This window comes from Dryobates pubescens, chromosome 6 (assembly GCF_014839835.1).
Source record: "Dryobates pubescens isolate bDryPub1 chromosome 6, bDryPub1.pri, whole genome shotgun sequence".
Classification (NCBI taxonomy): domain Eukaryota; kingdom Metazoa; phylum Chordata; class Aves; order Piciformes; family Picidae; genus Dryobates; species Dryobates pubescens.
In genome coordinates, this window is record NC_071617.1 from 9,332,388 (window position 1) to 9,355,377 (window position 22,990).

General features: G+C 38.3%; 1 protein-coding gene across 6 annotated transcripts in view; it reads right to left on the reverse strand.

Moving 5' to 3' along the window:
* Window positions 1-1,705: 1,705 nt before the first annotated feature.
* Window positions 1,706-22,990, reverse strand: part of MAP3K7 (mitogen-activated protein kinase kinase kinase 7) — a 46,286-nt gene continuing 25,001 nt past the window's right edge. For 3 of the 6 annotated variants that reach the window (XM_054162584.1, XM_054162589.1, XM_054162588.1), the window contains 6 exons: window positions 21,420-21,500; window positions 14,322-14,389; window positions 8,538-8,646; window positions 5,598-5,659; window positions 4,955-5,070; window positions 1,706-2,566 (listed from right to left, as the gene is read on the reverse strand). In XM_054162584.1, the coding sequence (XP_054018559.1) occupies window positions 2,386-2,566; window positions 4,955-5,070; window positions 5,598-5,659; window positions 8,538-8,646; window positions 14,322-14,389; window positions 21,420-21,500 (617 nt within the window). In that variant the 3' untranslated portion in view covers window positions 1,706-2,385. The remainder of the gene's footprint in view (window positions 2,567-4,954; window positions 5,071-5,597; window positions 5,660-8,537; window positions 8,647-14,321; window positions 14,390-21,419; window positions 21,501-22,990) is intronic. The other 3 variants (XM_054162585.1, XM_054162587.1, XM_054162586.1) reach the window with 3 other exon arrangements.

The following is a 22,990-nucleotide window of genomic DNA, read 5'->3' on the forward strand; positions in this document are numbered from 1 at the left end:
TACTTCTAAACTTTGTGGTGGTTTAAGAAAGGGGCAATTTGAAGGCAAAAGGTTGAACTCTGAATTCCCTTTGAGAATTACAAAAGCAATATAACCTAACTACCGACTGGAGCCGAGTTCAGCAGCGCATGGTAGCACAGTACTTTACAATTTGAGACCCTATGCAATGTAAACCCTGGAAAGTCATAAGCAACTACTAGAACAGACTTCTACCATGTACCATTAAGTTAGCACTGCCTTCACTTCCATTATTCCAACTTTGCCACAAAGTGACTTCTCACATTCAATGCTGATTTACCTTTAGTGTTTCTATTCTATGACAAGGCGAACTTTCAAAAGCTGTCCTGGGAAATGATTTTGTGCATGTAATCATCAGCCATGCACCTGAAGTTGAGCATTAGTATTTATGTTGCTCTACTTCGTGCTTCAGTACATGCTAAGGAAGCTGCTGATCACTGAGCACGTCCATTTTGGTAGATGGACAGATGTATGTGAATGGCAACGCTCTGGATAACTTGTGCTATTCCTAATACTACAGTTATTTTCTCTGCCAATTACATTTTGCTATAAATATGTGTGCCCTTAAGCTGATCCCAATATCAGTTTCAGCTAACTAATCAAATTATCTGCTAAGGTTTTGGGAATGATAACCTTTCATTTATTTAAATAAAATGAGGGAAGGTTTTTTTTAACTCCCAGAGGTTTGCCACAAATAGATTTATTTTCCAGACAGGATGACACTGTTCAGTAAACTGTTTGTCACCTTTGTTCTGACAGATAAGCACAACAGTACTAATGCTTTTTATCAGGTAGGCAGGAAGAGGAAGAGAGAAGACTGGAAAGTTTTTGCCCTTACTGTTTTTTCACGCTCTGCTCATGGGCTCTTATGAATAATTATTCATTTGAAGTAAGTGCACACCAAATTCCAGACGATTCCTCTTGTATTTTGAGGGCTCAGCAGCAAAACTTCTTTTTTTTTTTTAATTTTCCTTCTGCAACAGAGTGTTATTAAAAACCCTGCCCACAAATGAGCACACCAAAAGCTTGTGTCAAGAACAAGTTCTCATTGTATTTAGAAATGCCTCGTTTTTGTACCAGTTAAAAAGTTAAGTCACAATCCATCAACAATGTAAACAAGTAGTTATTTTCTCCCACGTAATAATGGTAAGTAATGACACCAAACATTACATATTCTGCTTGAGTTCATGAAATGCAACTCTTCAGCCACAAAGGGAGCAACCATTCTGTGATGGACTTCCTTTGAACTGTGTTCAAGCGAGTGGAATAACTGAGAGTCCTGATGGAGGTCTAAGCCATTTCCCTAATTTTCTTAATAGTTTCCACTATTTGCATACTCAACTCCATTTCTTAATTTGCTATTTAAAGTAAGTTCATTTCCCCAAATCCTTCTCTCCCAATCTAAGCCAAACGTATTTGAATTTATGGTAAATGCTTCTCTGCAAATAAATTGTAAGGAAAAAAAAATAATAATCCAAGAAGTGGTATAAAGGGAGCAAGTATTTAAAGTTTTGTATCAATATGCTTCTGAATTTCCTTCCAAAGATACTACAGGGACAAAAGCTTCAGAGGTTTAAAACACACATTCACACATTTTTGATTCTCTCTTATATAAGGCATCAACCTTACCCAGTGAATCACTTTCATAAATTTTGCAGGAAACTGTATGTCATTCCCCCCACCCCCCAAGAAAGAAAATACAGCTTTTTACTTCAAATATTTTATGAATGCAAGATTACAAGAAATATATTAGTCAAAATGCAGGGCTATCAAGCACTGAACCAAGGATGCTGGCATCAGTTTGCATACCATTTTGCACGTGGAAAAAATACACTATGTCTACAGGTAAAAGGCATCCCTAATGCATCATGAATTGCTCTGGTCAGCCAGCATCACCTCTGCAGCTTGGTGCATGTTTAAGTCCTGAAAAGTAACCATCATATTAATAATTTGAGATGAGACACTGGAACAAAATCATTCTTAAACAGGAAAGTTTTTGTTTTGCTCGTTATCGAGGTAATACCAAAAACTAAACCCAAGATCTTACAACTTAGCAGCTGTTTGAACACGTGTTAGGCTAGCCTTCACACAAGGAGCATGCACACAGCCTCTGGGGGCTTGCTTTAAACTGAGGGCTGTTGGTTAATTCAAGTCACTGTTTTCTCACCTTCTTCGATTAACCTGTTGAACCGGATGTCCACCATTAGGAAAAAGAAAATTAAATGATGTTAAGTGTAGCAGACAAATACAGATCACACCAAGAAGCTAACACTCATGAGTTGTCATAATAAGGGATAGTAGTAACAATAAAAAAAAAATAATCAGTCTTTTTTTGTGCATATTTTTAATGTCAAAGGTCCCAGGAAATCATGATGTGCCTGGCCGTTTCTGTTGCTGATTTCTGATGACCTCTAATTGTTTTTTGCATTGCTGATAGTAAGTTGAGAGACTTTTGTTTTCGTCTAACAGCTTTTTATGCTCTTGTACCAGACGGGATGTGTTTTGCTGGTCTTTTTCATCCTGGTCCAGTTCTGCTATTAGCTCTTGTCTAAAATAGTAACAACAACAACAAAAGGTAATTGTCATTTATAATCTACTTCCATTTGTCTGCAAATGACTTCACACATTTCAAGTCAGTATTTGATTGTCAGTCTGATCCCATGGCTGAGGGTATTTTGTGAGGAAAATAAATAATCCTATTATTTACTGTAGTCTAGGGAAAAATTCTCTTCCAAATCTACATTTAAACTTTAAAATAGCTGCAAGTCTCCATCTCCCTAAAACTGTCCTTTGTATAACGTCCTTCAGACATAGTTTTACATGCCACAGTAAAACGTCTAAGAATCAACAAAGAATTTCAGAGACGTATTCAACTCCAATTTTGCTTAACTGTGTACATTTTAAAGCTCAAAAAACCGGGACAAAAATCACAACAATTCTGGTAATTTTTTTGGGGAAGTGCTGTTTTCTGTTTGGACTTGAACTTCTTAAACCAGTGGAAGAATCAAGCAACTTATTTTTGTAACTGTCATTTCACTTAATGTATGCCATAAGCATTCAAAACATGCTTTTTTAGCAACCGCTTTAGCGGAACAAACACACTGATAAACTTGCTATAAATTATCCTGCAAAACTGATGTGGCAGTTTGTTTTACTATTTGTTTATGAGGTGACAAGAAGGCAAGCTGCCAGCAACATTCTAGCAACAAAACAGTAGAGGAGGAAGTTCATGCTAATTGTGCCATATGTTTTTTAATTACAGTTTAAGAAAAACTTAATAATTCTATAGAGGATAAACTTTAACCGGCGTTAAATTCATCAATCACAACACTGTATTTTAATATCTATGGGGAGTTATGTTTTGACTGAAAAAAAAAACAATTTGGGAGAAATGGGTATTCATGCTTCCTAGATAAAAAGATAAAGTAGGAAGCTAAAGGTACAGATTTAGCAGTTTTGAAACACAAATTCACATAATTTATTTGCTGTTTGGGACAACAGAAATCAAATAAAAATGAAGATCTTCACACTAGCTTCAGTATCTCCTCATGAAAAACAGCTGCTTTTAGGATGCTAAGCCAAAAGCAAATAGATGATAGGAGGTTGATCTTAGAGCAGCATTGTTCTCCAGTCTGTATGCTACTTGTAATCTAGAAGAGGTAAATTTACGTACACTCTTTTCCCACTACCTTGCTCACCAAGGCAAGTTCCTCATTATCAACTACTTGCCTGCAGTGGGTCAGATGCTGGTGGCTAGGTAACAAGCTGGTTACTTGGTTGAGCATGGGAGTATATATGACCTCTCAGAATTCTACCCACCATGAGGAAACAGAAATTATGAGAAGCACAACACAACAGAATGCATTGCAAACTGAAGCTCTGAATCAGCAGTAACTTTGGCCCTAATTGAACAATACACTCAGTTGCTTCATTTATTTGTGCCCGCATGTAGCAGTTTGGGCTGGATGCCCTCTGCTGTGTCCACACATGGAGTGCTTCCTGCGTCCAAAAGTCCAGCCCAGTGGGTGGACACAGGAAACCAGGTATTTTGTACCATAATTCCCTGTGCCACCATAAGATCCAGTGCAGGGTCTGGCACTTCCTCTTTCTCCCCTCTCCACCACTTGGTAACTTGGGGAAGATGTCTCCCGGCCTTGGGCCTCACTAGGCCCAAGGCCAGGGGGACGGGCAGTCTCAGATCTGGCCAGCTGAGACTAGCCTAGCAGTGGGGGGGGAGGTGGGGAAGAAGGAGCCCTGGGTGTACCCTCAGGTGGGAATGGGATGTTTCTGGGTCTGCTTTGGGATTTTTTTGTCACTGCTCTTCTGTCTCTCTGTAAACGTTCACCGCTTTCATTTAAACTTTCCATCACTTTTGCAATCCGTTTGCCTGAGTCGTCATTTTTGGCCGGTGGTGGGGAGGGGATCTGCCTCAACCCATCACGCCACAATATGTGAGGAAAGAACTTATTTCCAGACCTCAAGGATAAGGAGGCACAAAATAACTTTTAAGTCCTAAACTCCTGATAGAAAACCAGAAGATCTAAAGTACAAACCAAGTTAAAAATGAGTAACACTGACATATTACTTAAAATTCTATAACCTATTATCCAAGAGATTACCTACAAATTACATCTTTTACTGGACATCGTTGGAAATAAGATTCCAAGGTTCGTCAACAGTCCAGATCTTTCATTTGAGATGACATACATTACATAAACAGATGTGCCACACTTTGAAGTAGAACCTGTCCAGAAGAAGAGCCTTGATATTGATTAAAACTTTCAATTACCTGCTTTATGTATCTGACCTGTCCTAAGCAGCTCAGTACTTCTGAGATTAAGGCTGGAAAATGATTATACCTTATGAAATGTTACTTCCTAAAGACAGAAATAATAGTCACAGAAGAACAGAAAAGGTTATAAAAATTTCTACTTACTTCCTCTGCAATAGCAATGCAATTTCTGTCTGAACTTTCATATATTCTTGTGCCATTTTGCAGTGCTGTTCAAACACAGCCATAGATTCTTTGGAGTTTGGGCATGGTGCTAGAGGCTGAAAATAAATCAGACATGTTAAAAACTAATGAACTGATATCTTAGTATATAGACTGTTAGAATGTCTCTGCAGTGTATTTATAACATCTTTTAAAAACCAGTAAGCTTTTAAAAATAAGTGCCCTGGAAAATGTTACAGCACTGTTGTCAAAGTTGACTGAAACATCAAATCTGCAGTTACTCTGTCACCAAAATCAAAGCAGTGTTTAATGTCAAACACAAAAAATGAAGTGTATGCAACAGTTTAATTCAGTAACACTCAAGTAAATACTCTATTACTTTGACAGTCAAACTCCGCTTACATTTGTTTTTAGGGATCATGTTTCTCAGGGTTTGTTTTTAATAGCTTCATCAAATCTGAGTCAACCAGTCTCATATTACATAATATGTTTTTTTAGCCTTGGTCAAAAGTTAAGACAGAATATAAACTCAGGTAAATATGTGACACTACATTTTTGCAGCCCCAAATTTACACAGTAGAATTAAAAGCATGATACATAATCTAATACAGCATATATTTATTACCTGTAACTGATGATCTAGTGTAAGATATGCCATTGGGATAGAGTTATCTGACCCATTGGTCTCTGTAACAATAAACAAGAGAAAATGTTAATGCATTTTCAGAGTTAGTTCTAATCTTACAGAACAAAACCAAGAATTCTAAATCATTCCACAGTACATCATCTGAATGTGGAAAGGCAAATGGAAACAGCACCATTCCAATTCCAAGGCAGATGCATCATTTTGCCTTTCTGATGAGAGGCCTCGAGCACAAGCCCTATGAGGAGAGGCTGACGGAGCTGGGATTGTTTAGCCTGGAGAAGAGGAGACCTTATTGCTGGCTACAACTACCTGAAGGGTGGTTGTAGCCAGGAGGGGATTAGTCTCTTCTCCCAGGCAGCCAGCACCAGAACTAGAACAGTCTCAAGCTGCGCCAGTGGAGGTTTAGGCTCGAGGTGAGGAGAAAGTTCTTCACTGAGAGGGTTGTTAGGCATTGGAATAGGCTGCCTAGGGAGGTGGTGGAGTCACCATCCCTGGAAGTGTTCAAGAGGGGACTGGACGTGGCACTTGGTGCCATGGTTTAGTCATGAGGTCTGTGGTGATGGGTTGAACTTGGTGGTCTGTGGTGATGAGTTGGACTTGGTGGTCTGTTCCAACCTTGGTGATTCTGTGAAAAGTAAGGTCTAGCACACCAAGAAGAAATATAGGTTAAGGTTAGCATCCTACACTTCGAGAAGCCATGTAAAAACAGAGATTTTTAAAATACTCTTTTTTTTTTCCAGTTTGCAATTCAGTTCTTGGTTAAAAAAAAAAAATAATTTGCCATTTCATTCTTGTTTATGAAGGATCAGCCAGCCTGCACATGCATCTAAGGATTTTAAAATTAGAAGCTGTGCAAACAACCTCTGCCAAAATAAAACAAGCACAACCTCCTGCTCAGTTTTGAAACCTGCTCCCAGTGAGGTCTATAAGTATCTTCCTCACAGCATGCTCTAGGACATCTTCTCTGCTCTGTAGAAATACTTTGTGGGTAGTGAGGAACCTGATAATCAATTTATCTCCTGGGCCTGGCTGCTCTCTTCTTACACTGTAGTTAGTCTGGATTTCTCTAGTGCTTTCATTCCAGATTTAACACGGTTCTGAATTCTTACAGATTCTGTCTTTTGGTAGCCCACAATCTGGGGATCACAAGGTTACTGTAAAGCTTTAAGAGATGTTGGAGTAAAAGATGCATGGAGAGACTACTGATTTTCTATCTGTATCATTGCTACTAGAGGATTACACAGAGGAGGGTAGGTGGGAAAAAAAACAACGGGGGTGCTGCTTACCCATACCTCAAAAGCACCTACCACAGAGTAGTTGTGGTAGAGAGACTAAGGTGTTGCTCTCAAAGACTAGGCTCGAGGTGAGGAGAAAGTTCTTCACTGAGAGAGTCCTTTGCCATTGGAATGGGCTGCCCAGGGAGGTGGTGGAGTCACCCTCCCTGGAAGTGTTCAAGAGGGGATTGGACGTGGCACTTGGTGCCATGGTTTAGTCATGTGGTCTGTGGTGACAGGTTGGACTTGATGATCTTTGAGGTCTCTTACAACCTTGGTGATTCTGTGATAAGGTAAAGGATTTCTGTGGGGCAGAAAATGGACCGGGCCTTTAGCTCTAGTGCTGTGCTGCATTTAAGGCCAAAGACCAGGGACAAACTGCCTTTGCACTGGCATATGACCAACAACTTTCAGTTCCCAATGAACTATCAACTGGGTAAGCACTTGTTTCTGTGTGAAACAGCCAACTCCCTTAAATGCTCACTGCCTAAAGCAACTCAGGACCCATGTTACACAAAAGAATGGGCTGCTCTTTGGGAGTGGGAAAAGGTTTTGGGAAATTATGAGAGACAAGGCATAGAGTGTGATCAGCCAAAGTGACAAGGGACAGAAAGAAGAAAGTACAAAAGCAAAGCACAGGAGTATGTTGTCCCTTCCCACTTAAATGAGGGGGAACCCCTTCCATCTCCATCTCATATACAGGATCATGTGCACAGACACACACACACACACAAATCTATAGGTACATATATACGCTTGTTCAAGAGTCAGTCCACAGGTGAGTTTCCAGTTTGCAGCTTGCTACAGGAAAAGAATGAGAGGCCTACCAGCCAAAGATGAAATGGACCACATGAAAAAGACTTCAGAATTTGAGGCACTATGAAGTACCAGCTTGAGACGAAGTTTAAGATTTAATGTGTATATTTTGGTAACAAAAGCGTACTTCTTATTTATAGTCTAAAGAGGAATTTGTAGGCATCCATTGTTTTCATGGTTCTTTTCATAATGGAGTGTAATACAGCCTCTAAAATGGAATTAAACTATTGTATTATGTTAGTTCTTAATCCTGTTTCACAACAAAAGAACAGTGATGTCACAGCAGAAGTGTATACAACACTTCTGAAGACGTGGTAGTTCATTTAAGAAAAGGAAGCCTGTGTGCACATGTGCATACTGCACAAAAAGCAAAATTACAGCAGATAAAAAAAATAGAATTGCTGTATTCCAGCTGATACCCACCTACCTAGCATTTTATTGCAGAAGTCAGAGCAATGAAGGCTGTAATACAAATGCACAAGACTAGAGCACTCTAAGATGTCTGTTTCCCTAATATCCTCAAACTACACCACAGTTAAAAACTGGTGCTAAAAGATATGCATTAAATGCTACTACCGTTGCATGTGTACAATAATTTCTTGCAAGCAAAATGCTTACAAGTTTATGTAACAAGGCAATGTGAAAAAAACAGTTCTTAAAGCCAGTGTGCGAAAGAAAACAATAATGACTTTATTTCAGCAGAACTAAAAAGGACTGACTTTCACTGCTTGCTTTTGTTAATGTCTGGGCACACACCCGGCACCATAACCAAACATTTGGGTTTTTTTCACTAGCACAAAGTTAACCAATGAATTAATCTTTTGATTACCTGCATCATCAGGTGTCCATGGATTACGAGTTGGCTTTTCAGAGGTTGGTCCCGAGGTAGTGATCATTCTCACACTAGGACTAGATGATCTACTGCTGTTTCTACTCTCCTGAAATGATAAAAAGATAATAACAAGAAAAGTTTACAAGATTTTTTTGAAGGCTTCATTTCGAAATACATCACTAAAAAGAAAAATATATGTGAAGAAATCTGAGCCTGTAATCCTCCCAAAACCTCTTTTTCTTGCTTTTATCCCCAAAGCTCTCCATCTAGTTTGCTAAACTTTACATGCACTGCAGGGGATAATCTCATCTCCATTTCTACTCCATTTCTCATCTCTGCCATATAAAGAGATGGATATAATTTGACTAAATAGCAACATAAAAAGATGCACTGAACAGTGTGCTCAAGACCTTTATAGAAAAGCATGACACTATATCTAGTAATATTCACACCAATATCCAGTGAAATCTAGCAGCTCCATAACACAAGGAAGAAATAAAGCTTATTTCCAATGTTTAACCAATAAATGGAGCTACCTTCAACTAAAGAAATGCAGCCTAGTAGCTGCACTAGACTGAGGTATATTAATCTACAGTTATCTTACAGTTCTTATGTTAGCTCACAAGACTATGAGATTCATCTTCAGAAAACATGAAAAAATGTGGTTCATCAGAAAGGATCAATTAAATAGCAAATGAGTACATTCTCTCTCACAAAGCAAATTAAGAACTGAAACAAAATTCTGTTCCTTTACATACAGCTTAAGGCCTCTGATCCTTTCGTTCATCAAAACACAAAACCGTAACACAATCTTCATTATTCCACTGAGGGCTTTTTTCAGAGTTATTATTTACAATGTATATTCTTGTATTTCATACACACACCCCCCACCTCAATGACAAGATTAACACAGTAAAGGACTTGAGACTATAAACCTCAGGGAGTTTTGCAAGACAAAAAAGAAAAGATGCTATTAAAAAGACAACTATTTTCAACAGGGTGCACTTACTATATAATTAATTTTTCAGAAGCACTCAAATGCACATTACTTGGACACTGTATTTCTTCATGACTCTAATTTCCAAATAACCTATCACAATTTTTAAAAGCTATGATTTCAGTCAAGTAAAATAAACCCCAAAACCTCCAAGATTCTACACACTGAAACATCCATTGCTGCAACTGCATTATGCTTCTCCTGTAATTTTTATTACCCACTTAGAGGCTTATGTTAGTAGCCAGAAATAGGGCAATAAACTGTTGCAGAAGTAATCTGACAGATGATATCATCAGGATGATGGCCTCAGACATTTTGAAAAATCTGTTGTGTTGGGAGTCTCTGCTGACATTAAGCAAAGTTTAAGTTGTTCAGCTTCGTGGTTTCTGTCAGTGTCCTCAGATACTAATCATGAACACAGCTTGCTTATGTGAAAGGTCAAAAGACAGAATAAGCACTTTTAACAATGTGTGTGTAAGTCATTTAAGCAAAGAGATTTATCAGGTATCTACAGCTGATAGCAAAAGGTGCCCGAGAAGCACTCCAGTTACAGTAACTTCTCAGTGCTGTACCAGACTGCTTGCTGTACCAGATTGTTTTCATCCATCAAGAGGAAAAGACACATTTCCTTTGTAACACTATTTAGACAAAAATTACTAAAGACAGAAATGAATTGTTTATATCTGAAGCCCATCTAAAAAGCATTGTGAAGTCCAAGGGAAATTCCCCAAATTGAACATATTTGATTGTAGTGTTTGAGCATGTGTTGAGAGATGCTTTAGGCTTCCTTTACGCCAGCCCTCTGACAAGTGAGCTAGTGACTACTAAACAGTTTCTGCTACTCTTTAACGAGTACCCATTTGTCCTTGTTTCCCTTAGGTGTCTCAAACAACTCTAAACCACATTACTCTCAAACCATCTTTTCCAAGTGGCCAAACCCTCATGATGTTGTTACCCTCTTAGCTTCCATTTCTCAAAGACTTGCAGCCTTGAAAAGCTGGCATGCTCTCAGGAATAATCCCCAACCCACATTTAATTTCGACAAGCAACACAGTTTAAAGAAATTGTCCTTTCTAGCCTTGTCTCCTCATCTGTGGATTTTATCTCTCTGTGAAAGGGGAGGAAAAAGAATTGTTATCTGTGACCAATTTCACAATCTCATGGGCAGGATGATTCATCTGTATATCAGATCTTCTAAATTATCACACTTCGTTTGCATGCACATGGGCATGCACATCCTGCCCCTACTCATCTGGTCAATATGGTACATACTTTCCTTTAATACAAGTATTTTTTTTCTCACTTCAATGTACTTGTACATGTCATGAAGGCCTAGGAACAGTTACTAACCAAAACTCAAAGGTTTAATAGAGGTAGCTTTGATATTACAATAGCATTGTGAAGGATGGTGTACCAAAACAACCAACTCAGCGAAAGATAAACAGGCAAGGACAGGGATACCTACTGCAGACCGCAGTTCTGCAGTGACTATGCCAAACACATTTCTTAGTACCTGTATGAAATATCAAATTCTGTAAAGATTCTATCCAGTAAACATAGCAGATTCTCTGTGTCCCTTGAAGCCCACAGAGGTTTTTGTGGCTGCAGTTCAGAGTCTGCACATCTTGTTTCTGTGTTGCAAAGGTGTTTAGGCAAGAGCAGTAGTGTGGGACAGAAGACACAACACAACATTTTAAAATGCATGTACAGGGAAATGGAAAAGCAGAAGGAACAATTGTTCAGTGCAAAAAAAGAAATTATGTGGAAAACTTAATACAGCATCACAGGACATGATTGGAAACAAACAGAAATGTAGCATTTGACTGCACAGAGAGGGTTGTGTCAGCAGACCTCGTGTTACTTGGTGTAAGGTCCAGTCTAAGGTCACTAAATCCTAGAGAAATCTGTGGAAGACTGGACTTAAAACATGTTCTCAATATTGAACCACTACAACAGCTAATCCAGTGATAGAAAATCTTTGGCTAAGCATATTTTCCTATCTAAATTGTTGATGTAAAAGGGCCAGTTGAATAGTAAGATCACCTGAAAAGCACTATTATACTGCTGTTGGTAACACCACTAAGAACAGTACTGGAAAAGGCCTTAAGGTTCTCAACACCACAAAAATAACGTAACGACATATAAACCACACAAAATATTCTTCTGATGTTGAACAGAAATAAAGTGTACCTACAACCATAAAAACATACAAGAGGGTCAGATTAAAACAGACCAGCAGTTAAGCAATGAGACAAGAATCTTGGTCTACCTTTCAGGTATGAATCCCAAACTTTGGTGTCGTTATTATTATCAAGTTCAGTGTTTTCCTCCACCTTAACAAACATTATTTTCTGAATTGGAAAAACATTCCCAATTAAGAAAATTAGTTATAATGGAATAATTTTCTATTCATACATAGCAACATTCAGGAGATCTGTATTTGGGCTGCCCAGGGAGGTGGTGGAGTCACCGTCCCTGGAGGCATTCAGGAGGGGACTGGATGTGGCACTTGGTGCCGTGGTTTAGTCATGAGGTCTGTGGGGACAGGCTGGACTTGATGATCTTTGAGGCCTCTTCCAACCTCGGTGATTCTGTGATTTAATGAAACAATTTCTGATCAGCTTTAGTGTGTCAGTCAAATAGTTTAATAAAAATAGTAAAAATAGTAAAAAAAAAAAAAAGGTGGCACTGTGGCAATCCTTCAGCTTAGAGCAGGACTGGGGCTCCCAAAGACTGGGAGCAGGAATGGAGGTATGCAGTGCCATGGCAGCTTGGTGAAGAAGTCTGTGCCACAGGGTGGGTATAAAGGAGAATGGAATGCAGGGAAGAAGGATGTTTGCAATGAAGGGAGGGAGGGGGAAGGGGATTTTCACATTAGAAAGGATAACCTATATATGGTATAGTCCATATGGAGAAATATGATAAACTGACCTGAGCTATGCTAGTCACAGATGGTTCTACTGTTTTGGCTAGTAGATTGCTTATATGGATAGCAGCTCAAGATTTGTCAAAAAAAATTCAGGGCAGTGAGGTCCAAAGCTATATAATCCCATGAAGACTAATGTTAAGCCTCTGGCCATAATTACATTCTGCCTGCTTGCTTTATTGCTTTTCATAATCGTAAACTCTAATTAAAAAAACAAACAAATGTATGTCAGAAATTCATTTCAGCAGACTTTTCTATCTCTTCTTACACCAAAAAGGGGATGAAAATTTCTAAATCATTTACATGGACAGTGCAAAAATTTCTTTCACACTGCATTTTTCATGCCTGTTAAAATATGTTTTCCAGATTTTATCACAGCATTTCCAAAAACTGTAAGAGAGAAGCAGACAAATATAATTCCTCCCCTTTGATTTCCAATATGTACACTATCAGAATCAAGAAAATAAAACATGAATCTCATGCCTCTGTAGACCTTCATCAGAAATTAGTGAGGTAAATAAAAAAACCTTTCCTGTATCCTAGCTAGAACATCCATACAAGCAGCAGAACAGCTTTCAAAGAAGATTATAATAGTAAGGTAGGAATGACATGCTGAAATTCTATATTTTTTTAAACACTCATCATTCATTAACATGAAATTTTAAACTAAAAAAAAAGCTACAATTAAATATATACATACATAAATCAGTGTAATTTGATATACCTGATGTACTGCCTCTTTTTCCCCCCAAGCCTTGAATAATTTTATTCTACAATTAACTGAAGAGGTTCATCTTTTCACTAAATTTGGCAGATTTGTTTCTTTCTAACAAACTTCTATTCTTTAAAGATATTAAAATGTATTTAAGACTCGCTTGCTATTTTCTGATAGATATACATAGTAAATTCTACTAATAACACCTGGAGGATTGATGAGGTTTCTGTGGCTATCACAGCCCATGGAATTAAAGAAGGATCAAAAACACATCCCCAGAATTACAAACTATTTCAGAATATTGCAGCAGGTTGTTTAATGTGGAAATCTGATGAATATGCTAAGCTCCAGTTTCCCACATTCCACTAACAGTAAAGATCTCAACATCGCCAGTTCACAGTAATGACCAAATGCCTCTGAGTTACTAACAGAGACAATGAAACAATTAAGAACACAAAATAAAACACATCTGAATGAAGCATTAGCTGTACTTTTCTCATTTAACATGTTCTTAGTTTACTGTCACTTTTATGTAGCATACCATCATGTCTGTTACCATGGCACTGATAGCAGACAAGAAGCTATGTTATTGTAAAATACCTTGAGGTAGGCTTTTCTTAAAAATTAAAAACAAACCAACTTTGTGACAGCACCCTCCTGTAAAGCTTTTATAAGAAAGATACTACTGTAAATTACTATTCAGAGTTCAGAGACTGATAATAAATACATTTAAAATACTCATGCACATGCTTTTTATTGTTATGCAGAAAGTGAGTCTAATGCATGTATAACTGCTTCAGACAATCACAAGTAGTTATTACCATTTTTTTTCCACATACAGAGAGGTGAAAAGGCTTTCCTGCAGAACACCTGCCCTCAATTTAATTAAGTGGTACACAATACCTATGTGTACATCAAAATGATAAAAGCTGCATGAACTATACAGAAAACACTTCTCATCTACAGCTCATTCATAGATTACCCTCATGGAATCTCATTTAAATGCAATACAAATGACACTACAGTCTGCCAGGCTTCTACATCACTTCTATGAAAGCATCAAAGGTGAAGATTTCCAGACCACCTTCCCTGTACAGATTCAGTGTTGACTGTAAGCTAAAGAAGAGATGAGAAAGACCTTACCTGACTGGACTCTGTTCCAGCAACACTGAGATCTTGAATGGATCTGCGCCTCTGCTGTCCGTTTCCTGCTGGGGAAAAAAGCCAAACAAAAACAAACCAGTGAAATTTATTCAGAACAAAATAAGCAGGGTGCGAATGTTGCAGAGGAGCTTGGAATTTGTACAAATCCACAGAGAGAAAGTGAGAGAGGGGGAGAGAGAGACAGCTGCAGAATTTTAACTCAAAACATGCTGGCCTGTCAACAAAAAGTATACCCTAATACAATAACCACTCCTACCACATGAATAGCTGCTGCACTCTACTCCACCATCTTCTGTCACATGTATTTGCTCAGGCTTAGTACTCAGGGCAGGAGCTGATGACGACATCTATTTCAAGTGTGTTACGTTATGGGGATTTCTAAAAGCTAGACCGCGAAGATAAGAGGCTGCCAGCTTTAACCTGTTGCTCTTTGGCGTGCTCAAGGAACACAGCAAGGACTTCTGCCTGCATGTTGCTCCTCTCCTGAGTAACCGAGTAGCGAAAGTGCTTCCTTCTGGTCTCTGTCTCCTTCAGATGAACTAAACTATGCCCTATTCTCATGCTCTAAGAAGTGTGAAAAGGGGACTGTTCAGCTAAATCTCATCTCACCACCAACCTCCTGAGCACAATGCTGTAATCTTTTCCTCTTCTCCTTCCACCTGTTAGCAATTATCCACCAGTGACAGCTCCATAAAACAGTTTAAAATTTAACACTGACATGCAATCAAAGGCATTTCCAGGAAACAAAGTCTCCTTAAAAATAAAAGAAGATTATGCAACAGAATCTCCCTGGCTACTTTGATTTTTATTGCGGCGATTGTTTATATTGTCTCTCAAGAGCAGGTCAGCTGTCCAAAAGGAAACACCAAAACGTCCTGAGTAACAGCTGACAATGCTCAAAATTCTTGCTCTTCGCTCTGTATTACGTAACTTCTCTACTGGAGGGGAGCATCTGAAACATGCCCAGCAGCCGTGGCAGCCCCTCACCCAGTGACCCTGCACACAACAGCCAACCCAGCTTGCTCAAGGACCGGGGAACAGGCATCGCATTTTTAACCTTTTAGATGCTTCTTATTCAGCATCATTTCCACATGGCTCCACAGCCTATCTTGACAGGTTTTGTGATTTGCAACGGTTACTACAGAAATGTAAGACTGCTTAATATGAATCAATACACTTAATGGCATCATACTTGACATTTTTAAATACAGGTACTGTTACATGGAGGAACACATTACCACAGGACAGCGATACGAAACTCGGTCTCACTTACCAAGTTCTCATGATATTTTATAGTCTAAAATTTATAGAAAGTATTATGAGAAACAAGCATGTAAGAAAAATCAAGAAGGATTCTAGGACAGGAATACATTCTTTGCTCTCACTACAAATGAACTTCAACTGCAACTTTTCTGCAGTCTTGATCTGTTCCTTCTGAAATTCATGGAAAGTATATACTTACCTAAGCAGGAATGGCTATGTTATGTTTAACATTGCAGTATTAGAAATCATGTGAATGGCAAATCTACATCAAAATTTATGTACATGTTCATTTGCAGCGAACTTTTTCACTACCTAATCATTTAAGGAGCAAGATATACATTTAATAGAATCCTGTGCTGTGGATACTTATCTGGCTGCCACAGCTCATCTCAATATTCAAGATATGGGCGATCCACCCACAACTGATACAAAATTATGTGCATGTTTCATTCAACAACACTGTTATAAAATTAGCTCAGCTGAAATAGGCTTGTAAAAATATCTGAAATTCTCATTTCAGATTAGCAACATTTGTGAATTTAAAGAACCCGGCACATGTGTTGCTGAAATATTAGAACATGGCTGCCAAAAAGTTAAAATAATCAGGGTGGGGTGCAAGAAAGAAAAGAAAATGCCTTCGGGGGGGAGGGGGGGGGTGGGGGAAAGAGAGAGGGGCCAAAACTACTGTGTTGTAATAAATGAACACCTTTACATGAAATACCTTCAAGTTAGTAGCATGAGGGAAGAGCAAGCTCTACTAGGCAATGCCATTTTAATTAGTGTAACTAGTGCAGACATCTGGCAAATTGCTTAGACAAAGCAGAAAGACTACAAATCAACAAATACTTATTGCTCCAGATTCAAGACAAATGTCAATGGAGAAAATACACTATACAATATATAATCTTTACTTGAACTGCTTCTTCTCTATGCTTTTCTCTCAGTTTTGATCTTGTTCTTACCTCTACAGCCAGTTAAAACTGATTTTTTTTCCTCATTATAGCAACTAAGAAATTTGTAAGTGAAATGAAAGTAAGTTAAATGCACTCTGTCAAGATTTCAGCAGTTTTCGGGATGTTAAGATTAAATATCCAATACCACAAAGACACTTCCTGGCCTGAAAAAAAAAGCCATTTCATACACTGCTGTTTATTTTCTGAACTGATACTTAAAAGGAACAGGAAACGTCCATCGTGTGCTGCCCCACATATTCCAGCAAAACCAAATTCCACACCCCTCTTCCCCCCCCCGCCAAATACCCAGACCAGCTATGAACTCTTCTCCCTGCCCTTTAGCAGACACTTGCGTCTCCTTTTACACTTTGTTTGCACACAGTACTCTCCTCCTCACACACCTACACACAAGGAACAAACTCCTCTCACAGTGCAGGATGATCAGTGAATGTAACAGTGCCAGAAAACATTTTAAAGAAGTTGAAACCTTGCTCTGAATTCCAGAAAAAAAGAAGTTATCTAGGGAGACAAGCGTAGGATTTCTGGCTTATATTGGTTTTAAAAGCAGATGGAAAAAATGACAGACCTAAAGCATCTGTAATTCCTATCCACTTTCTAAAGGCACTCAACAAACTGTGTCTGTCCCGAGTGATCATTTATGCAGTGTCAATGCTATAAAAATCTTAACGCTGTGGCAGTTTTCAGATGACAAAATGACAAAGCTAAATGCATGCACGTTGCTAGTGAAGAGAAGGCTGTACTTAAGATACATTTGCTAGATGCTGCTTGAATTGTTTGCATCAAAATGGTGTTCTGATTATTTTTCCTGATCATTTTACAAGCTATACTTTTTCTTTTGTTCTTTAAACATAGAGCTACTTAAGCCTTTTTTACTTATTAGGGCTTTTATTTTTTCATGTATGTATATATGTAATGTTGGTGCTTGTTATCTAGATGATACAGACTATACACTAGAAATTGAAAAAAATTCAACCTACCAATATTTCACTTGGTTATCTGGCTGCACGATTCTGCCACTGAAAACTCATTTATCAAGTTGTTACACACAACCAGCATTAGCTGATCTATTTTTCAAAGTTTTGAAAGCTAGCAAAACCCCAGCATCTTAAATGAAAACTAGTTCTAGCCACCCTTATTTACATCTATTAAAAAAGAAGAGCAAATATATATTAAAACCTTCCACTTCTGCCAATGTTTTACCTTCAACTGGTAAAAATTTGTATTTTAGGACCTCGGTAGCATAATCAATTCATGGATGAAAAGCAGCTGAGGCAACACATTATGAAAACCCCCAATGATAGCAGATGTAGTACTCATACTTCTAAAATAGCCCTGCCCCAAAGCAGCTGACTCATGGTAACATGACTGCATGGTGCCTCCCCTCTCTGGGAAGCAGCTGCTTCACCATGTGTTCAGCAGAACTTTAGGCAGCGGCACGGACTGGGTCGGCACTCGACTTGTCCTGAGGATGGAGATGGGCTGCTGGCTGCACTGCAGAAATGCCCAGGGAAGTTCGGAGGAGCTGGGTATGTGGCAGAAGTGCTAAGGAATGTAATGGGGTGGGATTAAGATGGAGATGCCAGTTTAGGGGTCTTGCAAATGTAAGGGGAAAAGCATGTTAAGAAGCCAGGACTGAAAGCATTGTGCTGAGAGAGTAAGGAACGGAAAGAGGTGAGAACCAGCCACATTGTGTTGTCGTTAAAAGCATAACTAAGCAAGGTAATTTTGGATAACTGCTTTAAGCATTCAGATAAATATAATTAGTTTACTGGACAGAGGATCACAGCCCTGTCATACAATGATTAATCTCTCTTTTTTTTTTAACCTGGCCTTGAGATTCTACCAGGAAAGCTCTTCTGACAAACAGAAAACTTTTATATAAAGCCCAGACTTATTTGCAGGCAATTTACGTGTGTTTTTTTTCCCCCCATAGTGTTAATATGGTCTTCTAATTTAGATTGTTCTCTCTTCCTAGTCTTTAGCTGCAGATTCACCTGTAGGAAATAATAGTTTCATTTCTCAGCTTTAATTATGTGGCCTAAAATAGCCATGCTTTCAGATTCTTCTTCATACCCTCCATACCATCCTAGTAGCTCCTCTTGCTATTATTTCAGATTACATGTATGTTTCTTTTGCATGGCTGCCCAGAACAGAATGTTAAATTCCTGATTAAACTTTGACAAGGGCCTGTAAATAGTGTCAGTGCTTCCTTAACCTTCCTTGAAATGAATCCTAAAATGTCACGGCTTTTCACAATTGCGTTACATTAGTGGCTTATACTACTTGGGCTTAGTCTGCATGCATCTGCTATGAATCACAGAATGTTAGGGGTTGGAAGGGACCTCAAAAGATTAAAATCCCCTGCCAGAGCAGGATCACCTATACCAGATCACACAGGAATGCATCCAGGAGGGTTTTGAATATCTCCAGAGAGGGAAACTACAAAACCCTGCTGGGCAGCCTGTTCCAGTGTTCCATCACCCTCACAGTGAAAAGATTTTTCCTCCTGTTTCCATGGAACTTCCTATGCCTCCACTTCCACCCATTGCCCCTTGTCCTGTCACTGGGCATAACTGAGAAGAGCCTGACTCCATCCTCTTGGCACTCACCCTTTATGTATTTATAAACATTAATGAGGTCACCCCTTAGTCTCCTTTTCTCCCTCAGTCTCTCCTCATAAGGATGTCCCACTGCCTTAATAATTTTTGTGGCTCTGTGCAGAACTCTTTCAAGTAGTTCCCTGAGGTCCTTCTTGAACTGAGGGACCAGAACTGGACATAATATTCCAGATGCAGCCTCACCAGGGCAGAGTAGAGGGGGAAAAGAACTTGTCTCAACCTACTAACTACACCCTTTCTAATCCACCCCAGAATGGCATTTTCCTTCCTGCCCACAAGAACACATTGCTGGCTCATGGTCAACCTCCCATCCACTAAGACCCCCTGGTCCTTTTTCTCTTAATGCTGTCCCACAGGTCAGTCCCCAACCTATAATGATCCATAGGGTTGTTCTTTCCCAGGTGCAAGACACATAACCTCACTGAAAAACTGTTGCTAGTATACGACCCACAGTGCTGACCCTAGCTGTTACCCTATTTTTATTCTTTTTACCTCCAGCCACCACAAAATTCACCCTATGTGATACTTCATACTGTTACCCTCTATGAATAGTCATGTCTGATAAAGCATTACCAACGAATTTCATTATTGTGTATTTAAGACTTAAACACCTTCAGAGTAAATTTTGAGACAAATCAGTAATACACTTGCCATAGTCCTATACCTTGTTTCATTTCTGCAGGTTGCTGTTTCTCTCGTATCTATTCCAAATTCACCTTGGAACTGCCATCCTGTCAAGCCAAATTAAACTAGCTCAGATGAAGAATATCTAATCGACTGCCTAAAGAAGTAAAACTAACAGACTAATACGATCTACTTTGTGAAAACAACATGGCATTTTATTTCACTGACTTCTTAGTATTCTCCCAAAGTTTCAAGGTTTCTTGGAAGGCTTAGTGCTGTTGATGCAGACTCTGCACAGAGGAAACACAGAGCCTCTAGAGCTTATTTACAGGCTCTCATCTGTTGACACTGCAGAACTTGACAGATCTCTTCACTTTCTCTTTCCTTGCTCTTTCAGGATTTCATTTATGTCATGCCTGGCCAGGACTGTTTGAAAATTACAGTAGAAAGCTACACCAGGAAACTTTCTTGCTGATTTGTTAGCCTCAAAACCAAACAGGTTTTAATTTCATGGGTTGTGCTATTTTTTGACAGCCTGTATTTTTATATGTAGACTTCAATAAAGTTACTTGAAAGAAACATTTGTACAAAATTATCTTTTGCATTCAAGTTTAAAATACCAAAGTGCTTATTTACAAAGAAACTGTCTCAGCTGACACAAATTTAGAGTAGAGGAGTCCAGTTTTTAATGGATCTCCCAATTAGTAGACACTATTACTTTGCATCTCCCGCCTCTGACAAATAATTTTGAAGCGATTTGCATACTGCTAATGGTATACCTATCACAGTTTGGGACTGATTATACTTATTTTTAGGCTTTGAGATGTGTGAAATGAAAGAAACAAATCCATTTTGATTGCCAAAAAGGACTGGGAAAGGAAAATGATATGCTGCTAACTAAATATAGACTTGGGATAGATAAGAATTATTCATTAAAGTCCCAAATGAAATCACCAGCTATGGTGCCTGATTATACTGATTTTCTTCCTGTCAGAAGCCTCTCCTAATAATTTTAGTTTGCATTAACTTCAACAGAACAGAAATACCGCATGCAGACACATTTTAGCCGTAGGAAAGTGTAGTCAAATATAAGAATTAAATGGGTTAAGGGTTTATTTTTTCTTTTAATTACAAGCATCACACGGATTTAAAGTTCTGTATGTAAATATATTTAAGTATTTTGTTCTACCAATATTTGATTGGATTAAAAATGGGAGCTCAAACAAACAACAAAGGAGGATCAAGGTAAGATAAGTTGAACAAAAATTCCTGTTGAGGAAGTTAAGTCCATTTTCATCAAATGGAATATTGTAACAAAAAGCCTGCACATTCAGTTTTGCTCTGAAGGAAAACTAAAGCTAAAAATTATTTATCAATCAAAGCCAACTTGAACTAGAAAGATCAAACCCTTTACAGGTAAGTTTGCTAAAGCTTTGTGCTCCTCTTTAAAGAGGCATTATGAATTTGGTGTTTGGTTGGGTTTTTTTTGGCTAATTTCTAGTTCTGTCCTAGAGCAACTGGAGCAAGAAGTATTTCTATCAGTCTGATCATTATTCCGGCATCTTAACCAACTGACCCGTTCACCTGGTCTGCGATACCTGGTATGATGATCTCAGGGACATCCAGAATGTTGCCAAATGAAGCAGTTTTACGATGGCCTCGTTTAGGCTTGGAATAGGCTGAAAAAATACACACATACAATACACATGCAAAACACTAAAATAGCAATAGCAAAAATTATTAAATTCCTAATACTGCATCTTTCATAAACTTGGTTAAACCATAGTTCATGCAAAAAAAGGTGTCATGCAGAATAAACTGCATTGCCTTCCACTCATGCTTACACATAGTAAAGCAACTGTTAAAAAGCAAAAAATGCAGAAGTAGCCATCATTACAACACCGTGTCATTAGTTATAGTTAGCAACACAAAAGTCAAACACAGAAAGCAGCATGGCAAAAAGAAAGGGAAAAATCAAATGGAACTATCCAAACAAAGAACAAGTTAAATTATTCCAGATCACCCTGTATATTCAACGTAAATTCTTAATTGTCTGAATTTACATAACATTTTCACCTTAGTGTTGGGTACAAGCTACTTTATAAACAAGATTGATAGTTGGGTTATCCTGATTCTTGAAATCCCCTCCTTTTAAAGGAAATCACATTTGTCTCTGAAAAAACTGCTAGCTCTTATTACACCTGACAGTCACTCCTGCCTTCCATTCTTTTGTCCTTTTAGGGATTTTTTTCCCTCCTGCAAACTGAGTATCACTACCGACCTTTCTATCATTGATGCTCAGCAAACATTGTGTACTTTGGAAACGAATCTATAATCTAATACTTTTTTTAGTTTTAATCCTTGTGTAGTTTAAGATGAACAATTCCCATTTAGAGAAATATGTGAATACAAGGTGGAACATCACAGATTTTCCATCTCAAACTTAAGTAATGGTGACGTGCACTGTGATTTAAACTTAAACTAGCAATAGATGGAACAACAGGATTAAATAATTCTTGACTTGATTTACTCTTAACCAACTGCTCAATTCTTGCTCAGACACACTTTTTTCTTTCAGATCCACAGTGTATTTCTTTTACAGTCAACAAGATTAAAAACCAAAGCAAACCAATACAGTGCTGATTCATCTCTCTCTGAAAAATTTACGGTCAGATGAGTTTGACCTCATTTCTAGTAGTCCAGTGCTGCCTGAAGTGATTTATTAAAACCCCCTGCCTAATATGTCAAATATATACTTTTGTTTCAAGAAAAGGAAGCCCTACAGTCATAAAAACAAGAAAAAAAGTCTTAGGAATAGTCTGAAATAATAATTACTATTCAGATCACAGTACTTAAGGAAGACAAACCAGGAAAATTAAAAACTCACACAAAGGAGGGCCAGGATATCTCCACTAACATAAAAAAACTTACATTCACTTTAGAGTGTCAGTGACCAAAGTGAGTCCTGACATATTTTAAAATAAAACCAACATGTTATTATTATCACATCAGTACACAGCTGCCTTCTGTGTTAGGAAACCTTTAGAGATATTCAGGGTGAGATGTGCTACACAATCCGAAGACTGACAATACAAAAGACAAAATATTGGAGTAAGGCTTTAAAATAAGAACATAAAAATAAAATGTGTTTAGGGCAAGATAAATATTA